Source organism: Pleurodeles waltl, chromosome 4_1 (assembly GCF_031143425.1).
Source record: "Pleurodeles waltl isolate 20211129_DDA chromosome 4_1, aPleWal1.hap1.20221129, whole genome shotgun sequence".
NCBI lineage: Eukaryota > Metazoa > Chordata > Amphibia > Caudata > Salamandridae > Pleurodeles > Pleurodeles waltl.
Window position 1 is genome coordinate 111,402,894 of NC_090442.1, and position 12,056 is coordinate 111,414,949.

The 12,056-nt window shown below is 42.7% G+C and overlaps 1 protein-coding gene across 1 annotated transcript; it reads left to right on the forward strand.

The window, feature by feature from the left end:
• Positions 1–476: 476 nt before the first annotated feature.
• On the forward strand, positions 477–4,738 carry LOC138287436 (mas-related G-protein coupled receptor member H-like). The gene is made up of 2 exons (XM_069227858.1): positions 477–656; positions 1,547–4,738. Exon 2 carries the CDS (start codon positions 1,601–1,603, stop codon positions 2,600–2,602), a length of 1,002 nt encoding a protein of 333 aa, XP_069083959.1. The 5' UTR covers positions 477–656; positions 1,547–1,600; the 3' UTR covers positions 2,603–4,738.
• The last annotated feature ends 7,318 nt before the right edge of the window (positions 4,739–12,056 follow it).

The following is a 12,056-nucleotide window of genomic DNA, read 5'->3' on the forward strand; positions in this document are numbered from 1 at the left end:
TACTGTGGTCAGGTCTCGCCTGTCCTGTTCTAGAATTAACAGTGGTATGTAAGACATATTTTGCTGGGTGCAGCTGACTGTTGTCTCAGTTAAAATTAGAAAACTATGCTGGTTCTGTCAAGGTTTCTTCAGCAAATCGCAGGAAACTCCTTCGATTCTTGAAACCATCTCCTCTTCGTCCATATGGCTAGTTTGTCATCACTTTGATCTTTGCCTAAGGTGAATCAGCTCTAACTCGTCTTCTATTTTTATTTTCTGTACCCCACCCATGTTGTAGTCACCCAGTAATTTACATTATGCAACAACGGAGGTGTGCCACACTTATGGAAATGTTAGAACTCTGATTATACTGTAGTAAACAGCAATACAAGATGTTACAAACAATCTACAGAGTAAAGCAGGTAAACAGGCCGGAGACACGGATTGGATGCAGATCCTGTGACGAAGGTTACAATGAGGCATAGAGCCGCGGGCACTGATGGGAAATAAGGAAGCACTGAGATAAATCACTGGCAGTCTGGAGCGGCTGGAATGGCTCGCGAGTGTGTTGAGGGACTGAGATCCTAACCAATCGTGAAGTCAATAACTGGGGTGAATGTTCCTGCACTGGGAGCAGGAAAGTGACTTTAAAACCTGCGACTGCAAGTTTGATCAAGGTAAGTGTGAAATATGCTTTCTGAAGAAAGAGTTTTGACACGGGTTTTGGGGTTGGACTGCTCGGAATTTTAAAACTGATTGGAGAAGAGAAAAGGCACCGTGAACCTATTGTGCAATGTAGTGATTCAAGTGCCATTTTTTTTATTTTACTGAAAACCTGAAATGAACCATCACATCTTGTACACACAATTAAGAAGACAAATTAATTGCTCCATGGATTGTTGGCTCAGAGAGTGGGAGCAGGGAGGTGGGTCGAGGAGCACAGTTAGTAATAAAAGTAATAAGGATACTTTATAGAATGGACTTCCCAAAAATATCATTTGTATTGATCCAACAGGGTAATGCATCACAGGTTAATTCGTTGCAATGAACTCCAAGAGCTTGAACAGTGCCTGAGAGGAAGGCACAAGGGAGACCCCACAAACCAGTGCCCTTCAGCTCTCATCCCCTTCCCTCGGCCTGCTCTGCTCACCTCCCCAACATAGTCAGTGCCCTCCCCCCCCCCACTTCATTGCACTGCCCCACCAAGCTGCATACCTCCTCCTGCACTCTTAGCCCTGCTTGCATTCCAACAAAATATTACATAATCTGTGTCTTTTTTAGAATGAATGATGGTATAAAAGACATCCCTTAAATAGTTTTATGTTCAGACACATTTGTTACTGTTCAGATCTTGGCTGTCTCTGAGCAGATCCGTAGCACTTACCCAAAAGTAAATTAATGAAATCATTAGGGGCATGCCTGTGAGCTGCACTTTGTTTGGCATTATACGCAGAACCTATTCTCTAGAATAATTTGATGAATTTAGAAGCAGTTCCTGGGGCGTTGATTTTACACATTTCATTTTAAATCAATCTTACGATTGTTTGTGTGTTGTTTGTGTTGACAGGGCAAACTTTAAACTGTGCACCACTTTGCAGAGGTCGCGAGAGCTGCCACTGCGATGGAGTCTGGAAACATGTCTTACAATGATTCAAAACTAGGATCTAATGGGACACAACCTGGCCACCAGGAGGCACTTTCGCCAAGGATACATTTGCTGCTGCTCTTCATAGATCTGGTAATCTGTGTGTTCGGATTGGTCGGGAATGGGGTTGTGATCTGGTTCCTCACCTTCAAAATGAAAAGGAATTCTTGCAGAGTCTACATACTCAACCTCGCTGTAGCAGACTTCACCTTTGTCGTTGGTTCTTTGGTTAACTTGATACATTTTATTTGTACCGCATACGATGTTACTATGTCAGACACAGACAGCGATAACCTCCTCCGGGTCACCAGGCTAATGTACAACTTTGGGTTCAACACTAGCTGTTTCATTCTGGCAGCCATCAGTGTGGAGAGATGTCTAGCTGTCCTCTTCACAGTAGAGTATCAAAACAACAGACCCAAGCACCTCTCTGGCATCATATCTGTTCTTCTCTGGATACTGTCCTGTCTGGTCACTGGGCTGGAATATTTTTTTTGCAGGAAAGTAATGCAGGTCCAAGCCCCAGGGAATGAAAGATGCACTCCTGCCCGTCTATTCACCTCTGCATTGTACCTGCTGTTGACCCTCCTCTTCATCACATCCAGCCTCGTCCTACTGGTTGAGATCCGAAAGACCTCCAAGCAGTGCCATCCGCTGAGGCTTTATGTCGTCATCCTCAGCACCGTCCTGATCTTCTTCCTGTCGGTCGTACCTGCAAGACTTCTACATCACCTGGTATATTTTGGAGTTCTCCAGTCACATTCCTTCTCTGTGTATAGATTCTATGTAGAGGTCACCTGCAACTCCATCCACTGCAGCAGCAATCCTTACATTTACTTCCTTGTGGGAACCTGGAGGAAGAGGGGGTTAAGAGGCTCCATCAAGCAGGCACTGGAGAGGGTCTTCAAGGCGGATCGGGAAACATCAGGAAGTAAAGAGGAGATGCGTGGCTCAGATACAGCTGGGACGCAAGGCTGACCAAATGGTTGGCCAAATTTCTTTAATCTTGCAGCAACAGTTTATTGAGAAAACTATTTAAAATGTAATTGAAAAGAATGTTCTGCTGTGCCTAGAGGAATTATAAAAATCCCTCTCCACCTTCAGAGACCTACACAACATTCAGTGACAAGATTGCACATGGTCAGGCTTACTGGATAATAGTTTAAACACAATTTTTCCCCAAATTATGTCCAACTAAAAACTGCTCCCAAGGGGGCGGATGACTATATTAAAAATAATATGAAGAACTCTACCATGGTTAATCACCAATAAAGGCCTAGTTAGTCAATCACAATATTTCTACAGGCAGCACTAGAATATATTATACCAGTCCAGTGAATAACTATCCAGTAAATTTGTTGCACATTGGTCAGGGTGCTTTGGGTTTATTTTGTTGGGAAGTACTTCTAACAGCAGTAATGTCAGTGGCATTTCAGCATCCCTCAATTGGTTTGTTGCACCTCACTCTTTGTTGTCCTGTCTTTCTTCATTACTTTAAATATGTTATTCTATTTGTAATAATTGCTGTCCTTTGAATACCACATATTCCACTCCTGTTATTGCTTACTGTTCTTGCTGTCTGTAAGGCAGTTCATTAATTTAGAGCACCCAGCCCATCAACATTTGTGACGGCTCCACTTCTGTGCAAAGCCAGCATGTGAACTATATTGGCCCTGCACGGAAATCCCTGGAAAACTGAAAGAAAAACTCTAAAATGTGAGAGACATTTGTAATATAGGGCAATGGAAATGTGTGCTAAAAATATACCTCTTGTTTGGGGGTGCGTTTCCAGACTCCACATTTGTGTGGGCATTTCCACTACGCCAGGCCGATATGGCGGACACCGTGCCATGGACATTTCCAAGCACTGGCAACAAAAAGTACTGTCCCGCGGGTCCCGGCATTGATGCGCACTTCTTTTTAGGTAAATGTGCACTTGTGATCAGGTAAAAAGCAGTCCCTCAAGAGTGCATGAGAGCCATTGGCTGATCCGTTCTTACATGCTGCACTGTGAGGAGACCTATTGTGAATGACATTGGAATAGACCAATGGTTGAAGAGAGATGACCCAACGCTCCCTCTTTGTATGTGTTTTTTAAAATGTATTATCTTGTTATTACATGAGGCCAGAGAAACAGCTAAAGTTGTATACAGGCCAGACCTTAAAATTACACAAGTAGATAATTATGGCTATGCCGAGATTAACTTTCTAATGGGATCAATTCTGCGCGGAATGATAATTATGGGTTACAGAAAGCTATGGAATAACTGGGTTAAAAACCACTCAGAGTAATTTTAGTGAGAGTACTTTTTGCATGGATTTAGTATCTAAACAAAGATCACAAGGATTAGGGTCTACTGCTGGTCAGTAAAGTACTGACCGGCAAAATATACATTTCAGAGTGAGCGGCAGGGATGGGCCACTCCAGTTGCCAAATCTAACAAGCGTTTTCTAATGCAGTAGCTTGACATGGGTTGCACTCATTTTAGATGAACACGGACCTTATTTTGTGGAGTAAAATGTATTTTTGTTGGTGCTATTTATTTCTGGAATGGCAATAGAGGCCAACAATACATGTACTGTTGGCAGAGACGTCTTTACTTTTATGGGTAATTTTACCCTTAGTACATTTGTTCCCAACCTTTTGACTTCTGTGGACCCCCACTTTATCATTGCTGGAACCTAGTGACCTCCACTGAATCCTTATTGGAATCTGGGGGCTCCCTCCACCCCCAGTGAGTCATTACTGAAAGCTGGGAACCTAATCTGTAAATATTATTTAATTTTCTAAGCAGTCACAGACCCCCTGAGGGGGCTTCTTAAACCCGCAGTGGTCCCCGGACCACAGGTTGGGAACCACTGCCCTAGTAGTAATCCAGGGGGGTGGAATTTACTGCTGCGAGATAACCTGCCCCTCTAAAACGTCTGGCATTTACCAGTGGCAATAGTTACCAAGGGCTCCAGGCAGGCAGGGGCATTACCAAGATTTTGACAACAAAGCGCCATGTGATCACGTGTAATGAAACTGTGAATTCATTGTTGGAGAACAAGATAATGTTTACTTTTTGTATTAACAAGGGTGGTGGGTAGAGTGAGTACCAAGATGCATTCACAATAAATGAAATGGCGAATGTTAAAAAAGGAGTATTGTTTTATTTAGTGGTTTATAAGCTGGAATGTAGCAATTTAAGAAGGCGTTAAATGTTATGGGAAGCTCAAAATATGACTCTACTGAAGTAGAATGTTTTTATGATTTGAAGGTAGTTCTTTTTATCCAAATAAGCATTATTATTATAAAAATGCTGCTGTTGTAGTTGTGATGTATTGTACAACAGTACAGTCACTCTTTTGTACATGTAAAGATTTCAGATAGCAGTACACACTCTCACAATCATGCTACAGCCCAGCAGGTGGAGTAATGGCCGCATGTAGGTCGCTTTCAAGGGTGGGGTAGGATCATGCTATAACACGTTTGTTTACATTAGCATACATATTACCCCACACAAGGATGCTATTAGATACATGCTATACTCCCCACAGCTGGGCCTCCTCAGGGCCAGCAGGAGACTGTATACAGAGCACTGTGTTCCCTAATCAAACACACTGTGACGTGGCATAGCATGCATCTGTCAATCACACCCAGCCTTTCATTCACCAACTATTCCCTTAAAAGCTGGCACAAAGACTACATTGATGCTCCTGCACTAGACGAGAAACAGCTTGTATTGCTAATAATTTTACACCTATCTTAGATTGCACTCCATCATTCCTTAAAAGTAGCAAGCGTCATATTTGGATGGTCCACAAGGCTAGTGCTTCATTAAGGACATTGTATACAGTTGCCTTATGTAACCACCACAGCTGGCTTCAGGATGGAGCCAGAATTCGACATTACAGACAAAATTGAGGTTAGAAGCAGGGCATTTTTGCTACACACAAACATGGGGGCAGATTTATGAGAGGCTTGTGCTGCAGTTGCGTCACCTTTAGTGACACAATGGCGGCACAAACCTATCAGCCATATCTATGATGCCGCACAAAGCCACTTTGCTTCGTTTTGAATGGCCTCATGGATATGGAGTAAGGTAAGGAAGCAAAAATTAGGGAGCCGTTGCAGTGGGTGTTCCCAGTCAACACCCATGGGTTTTGATGCATCCACAGGTTTACAACAGCCTGTAAACTTGGTGATGCGCCAAAACCTTACGCCTCCCCAGGGGAGTCCAAACGAGGAGAAATATCTTTTATTCTCCTCATGTTCTCTTCTTTCTAGAAACAAGCCTTACGATGCAGACACCCTTTCACTGTGATGCAAGGGTGCCTGCATTGGCACTAGGCAGCCAAAATGGTGCAGGCGCATTGGGATAAGACAGGAATGCGCCGTATTGAATAGATGCAGCACATTCCTGCCCTTTTCTCTTGACGCAGAGCAATGCCGCGAGGTGACTTACTGCACTGCCCTGCACCAAAAGCCCATAAATCTGGGCCATGGTGTCTATTTCTTGTGACAGATGGAAAATGTTGTCATCACAACTTGTCGGAGCAGCAGTGGTGGCCACATTGAAGTCAATTGTAGTTTGTATTAGGGGCTAATATCGATGTAGAAGGCACTGACAGTTCCTTCAAGGAGCTAACATAAAGAGAATCTGGGAAAGATTGTGTGCAGGTCTGAATGTAGAAATACAAAACAAAACACGGGCAAAACATGTCTGCACGTGAAGGCGGAATTTGCAAAAAAACATTTCATGTTAGAGAAGCAAATCTGGAGGGTGGAGGGGGTCTGATTTTATCCAATTCTAGGTATGAATCCCACATTGAAAGAGTTATTGGGTCTATCATCTGAAAGAAATGTCTAAATGCAAGGGGAATACCTCCCAGGAAAGTGCTTCTTGGGTAAATAGATGAAGAAAACACTAATATTAACAGCACTGAGATTGCTAATAACTGAAAACAATGATAGTGCTAGAGAAATGTTTGTGTGCACACCTGTCACCACAGATTTCTTCAGGAAGCTCTGACTAGGTTGGCTTGTTAATTTCATGGAACTGGGTTAGAGCTCAGGTGATGACACCATTTCTAGAAACACATCCTTGGACGTGTACTAATTTGGTAACTAATAATAGCATTCTCTGACGTAAGGGCCTGACCCAGGTATAAAAATAGCTGAAAAAGCACAGTGGCTTCCTACTTAGGGTGGAGGGTTGACAGTATTTGAGGCATCGCCCTCTGGTCGATGACTTGACTTATAAAATGAGTACCCAGACAATTGGGTAATTGGAGGTTTTCTGTAAGAATTTAAAATCTTCATTGTACAAGGTAACTTTTCAGTAAAATAAGTCGTTCTTAGGTAGATGAATGGTTGAATAGGTGAGGGCATTAATGGATGGCAAGACACATGTTTGAGATAATGAATATATATCCAAAGAGATTATACCAATCTTACAGACTGAGGCCGCAAACAGTAGCAATAACGGTGTTATAAAAAAGCAATAATATGCCAGTGCAGGGAATGGGCTATTTTGTCAGCATTACTTGCAGGTCATTTTCAAGGTAGGACTGAGCTTTATGCTACAATAGGTGTGTTTACATTATTATGTTCATGATCTCACACAATGATGCTATGAGATACATGTTATAACTACGGCAGAGCCACATCAGAGCCAGTAGGAGACTGCATACAGAGCATTGGCTTCCCTAATCAAACACACTGTGACGTGGCATAGCATGCATCTGTCAATCACACTCAGTTTTTCATTTACCAATTATTGCCTTAAAAACTGGCACAGAGACAACAGTGACGTCCCTGCTCTCGATGAGAAACAGCTTGAAATGCTAATATTTTAGATAAGTCTTAGATTACATTCCACTGTAATCAGGTTATTTTAGCATCATTTTATGGGAATGTTATTTTAGCCATAGGCCTGCAGCTTGTGCCCGTTAGCCTAGAAAACAATTTTTTTGTTATTTTAGCAGAAGCTTCATTTGGTGCAGGTGTTTTTCAGTCTTTTATCTGTTGTTTGCCCTGCTTAGAAATTGTTTTAATTTCTTAGCACAACATCTTCATTCTGTGCCTGTGCCTGGCTGTTCATGATAATTTTGTTGGTACAAAGCAGAACTTCACACTCTCTTTTGTTTCATGGAAAAATATGTAGTCTTACGTTAGGTCAGTATTCTCAGAACATCAGGTGTTTTATTATAAAAACACCTCTCTGGCCCCATGCGTCAGAGGGAAATTCCAGCCAGAAATTGCCATTGCATGCTGTTCGCTTAATTGCAGCTGTCTGCTGATACTAGACATGTTTTCCACCTACATGGGAGAAGACTCTCAGTAGACCAACAGCCCTCTTCACTACTACCATATTCAGGTCTGGTGAATGGTGTCTTCCAAAGGAGTCCTAAAGGGCAGATTAGGCCTAACACTGCTGTGCTCTAGTATAGAACTTTGGTGGTGTAGGTAGGAATTCCAAAACCTAGCATTGTGATAATATAGTGGGACATTTCTTATGTTTCACTTTTTTCACTACCCCTCTGCAATCATCATGTTTCATTATCCTAATCATTGCAGTACCTTCTATTCTATCTAGGATGCAGTTAGTTCAATAAAGTTAACTGAACCAATTTCTGCTTCTGTTTGTCTTTGCATGTGTGAGACAAATGTAACTGGGAGAAAGGGGTAAGATCTGTTCAACCACGATTTCCCAGAGAAATCAGAATGTCATGCGCATGGCTGCCACAAATCACCTCTACTTGTGGGTAATGGTGAGGTAAAGCTAGCTGGCCGGAAGTGTTAGGCCGACAGATGTCACACGGTGTGGGATTGGACTCAGTTCCCCATAATACGGTGGTGATGCCGCCCAAATCCAGCAGTCTCATTGTTATAATGAGAGCCAACACAACCCCACCAATCCTTAAAAGTATCAAATCAGGCTGGTCTTTAAGGCTGGTGCAACATTAAGGCCATTGTAGGCAGTTACCTTATGTGACCACCACAACTGGCTTCACAATGGAGGCTGAATTCAAAATTATGGCCAAACTTGAGGTTAAAAGGAGGGCACTTTTTGCTACATGCAAACATGGTATCTATTTCTTTTAATAGGTGACAAATGTTTCCAGCTCAACCCTGGCCGCAGCAGTTGAGGCCACATTGAACTCATATGTAAATTGTAAAAGGGGGTTCATAGCGGTGCAGTGTGCCCCCTTTAGGTACTAACATGAAGAGAATCTGGGAATAGTTGTGTACAAGTCTGAATGTACAGATAAATAACAAAAGCTGTGCAAAATGTGTCCGCAAAGGAAGGGGGTATTTTTCGAATTAACATTTCACATTGGAGATGCAATTCAGAGGGGTACCTGCTTTTAACACATGAGAGGAACTTATCCATCATTAGAAGAATAATTGGGTCTGTTACCTGAATGCTGAATGAAATTTGAAATTACAAGGTGACTAACTCCCCTTAATGTGTTTTCTGAGTAAGCACTTGACCTGCAAAAAGATAAAGATATCACCAACGTTGATACCCCTCACACTGCTAATGACTGAAACACTAATAGTCCTAGAGAAATGTGTGTGCACACCTGTAAGCACAGATTTTTTCAGGAAGCTTTTACAAGGTTAGCTTGTTATTTTCTGGGAACTGTGTCGAAGCTCAGGTGATGACACCATTTAGAGAAAAAACATCCTTGGATATGTACTAATTTGGTAGCTAATAATAGCATTCTCTTATGTAAGGTCCGGACCCAGGTATAAAAATATCTGAAAGAGCATATTGGCTTCCGGCTTTAGTGTTGTCAGTTGCCAGCTTTGCATTCCTCTCTGGTCCATGACTTGACTTACAAAATTAGTATCCAGTCAATTGGGTAATTTGAGGTTTTCTGTAGGAATTAAAATCTTCATTTTACAAGGTAAATCTTCAGCAAGACAAGTAGTTCGTAGATGAATGGTTGAATGGGTGAGCATCTATGGATGGCAAGAGGAATTTTTGAGACAATTAATGTATTCAGACAGATTGCACCATTCTCAAGGGCGTAGGCGTCATACAGTAGTGTTAAAAGTATTTCAAAAAGCAATAACATGCTAGTGCAGGGATGGGCTGTGTTGTCAAGAAAGTCCATAATATATACGTAAAGAGAGAGAATTAGCGACTTTGATCTCCTGCAAACATTACACCCGGGACCAAATCCTACAGCAGAGTGACTCTTTGCTCTTCAGACCCTTTCTCATGACAAGATACATGAATTTCCCCTTTAATCTACACTTCTGTTCAAAGGCAGACTCATTAGATATTCACTGTTGATGGTATAGAACACTATATAAAATCTGCCACTTACCCACAAAAACTGTATTCATCATAATGTGCGGACTCTCATTTCTGTACTGACTATTCGGAAAAGGCATACTCCAGCAGAAGGCAAGACATAGATATCCAGGCTTGCTAACAGCTGTACCTTTTCAGGCAAAATGGTCAGAACTCGTACTGGCATCTTTGATTTCCAATGCATTAGTAACATTTGGTGAAATTAAACGAGTAAAAAGTACTTCCTTAGGCCAAGATTTAGCCTGGAAAAATATTACATCCAGATCTAATATCAAAGTTGCTGAGTCATAAACACGATATGAGGTCACTGGGTACACAACTTATTTAGAGGCGGGCTGTAAGGGACAGCCAACATAAAATGTCAGCTATCCCATTCTCACAATTTGTCCCCTCCCCACCCTTTTCCCGCTGCTCAGCTACACCCAGATTGAAGTAAAGTAATACAACGTAGGACAGCAAGTAAAGTTGCTGCACTGCAATGCGTGAACAGGAGAGAACAAAACAGCGACATATCTACTAAGATGTGGTGCTGCTCTCTTCTCTGCCTGTGCCTGTAAACCTTTGTCTGCCATGCACCAATGCAGACACCTTTGTGCCACAGTGCAAGTGTGTCTGTGTAGTTGAAAGCACAAGTGTTGTGCTGGAAGGGGTCTTTTCCAGTACCAAACACTTGCTTTAAGGCATTTCCCAACTTGCATGTGTGCTGTACAATGAAGCACACATGCAAAGTGGGGAAAATAAAGAGAAATGAAAACATTTCTCCTCATTAGACCTGCTTTGAGGAGGCACAAACTTTTGGCACAAATCCCTGGTATTTGTGGCAAAACCCATAGGTGACTGCACCACCCACTGACTGCCCCTTGACACAAATTAGCATAATGCAACACATTGCAAATCTTTATGTTACTTGGGGTAACATTCAATCAGAAATTGTGATTTGTGTTGGATTCTAAATCCCACCACAACACTTTGCGTCTGGTTTTTATTACAAAAGTAACGCACACTCAATGCAAAGAGTTAGTAAATCTGGGCAGTACAATATTGGGAGATGGCATTTGATAGGCACTTGGTTTAGAACGTCGAGTCCTTCAACATTTGCAATGGCACCACTTCTGTGCAACACTGCCAGGCGAAGCATATTGTGCTGGCACAGAAATCCCTGACCAACCAGGGCCCTAGAAATGTGTGGTATATATATACCTCTAATTTGGCAATGCATTTCCAGTACCCACATTTATGAACATATTTCCACTGTGTCAGGCAGTTATGATGGATAGTGATATTCTCCATGCCCCTCTCCTTCAATCAATCAAATCAATCAATTGGAGATTTGTAGAGAGAGGCTAATCACCTATAGGGTCTCAAGGCGCTGTTTGTGGGTGTGCTGCTCAGTCGAAGAGGCAGGTCTTGACGTCTGCAGTCTCCCTGAGTTTGAGAGGTAGCGTGTTCCATATTTGGCTGCTAGGTGGGAGAAGGATTTTCCTCCTGCTGTGCTTTTCCAGATATTGGGGACGCTGCAAAGGCTGGGAAGAATGGAGATATCTGTTATGTACGTAGAAGGCAAGACGGTGGTTGAATTGTGCCGGTTCTGTGTTGTGCAGTGCCTTAAAGATGTGGATCAGGAGTTTGTATGTGATGTGCTTGTTGACTGGGAATCAGTGTAGGTATCTGAGGTGGAAGGAGATGTGACTGGGTCGGGAGATGTCCAGGATGAGTCTGGCTGCTGCATTCTGGATTCTTTGTAGTCTTGATTGAAGTTCCTTGGTGATGCCAGCATAGAGTCCGTTGCCCAGTTTGCTAGTGACGAGTGCGTGGGTGACTGTCTTCCTCGTGTCGGAGGGAATCCACTTGAAAATTTTCAGCAGGATTCGAAGGGTGTGGAAGCATGAAGAAGAGACGGCGTTGACTTGGCAGGTCATGGATAGAGAGGAGTCCAGGATGATGCCCAGGTTGTGTGCATGGTCCATGGGGGTGGGGACATATCCTAAAGTGGTGGGCCACCAGGAATCATTCCAGGCAGAAGGGATGGAGCCGATTACAAGGATCTCTGTCTTGTCCAAGTTGTGTTTGAGGCAGCTGACTCCCAACCAGGCAGCGACTGCACACATCCTGCTACCTTT

What these genes read in the sequence shown, in the direction of transcription:
- LOC138287436 (XM_069227858.1), top strand. Translation starts at nt 1,601, where the DNA reads ATGGAGTCTGGAAACATGTCTTACAATGATTCAAAACTAGGATCTAAT.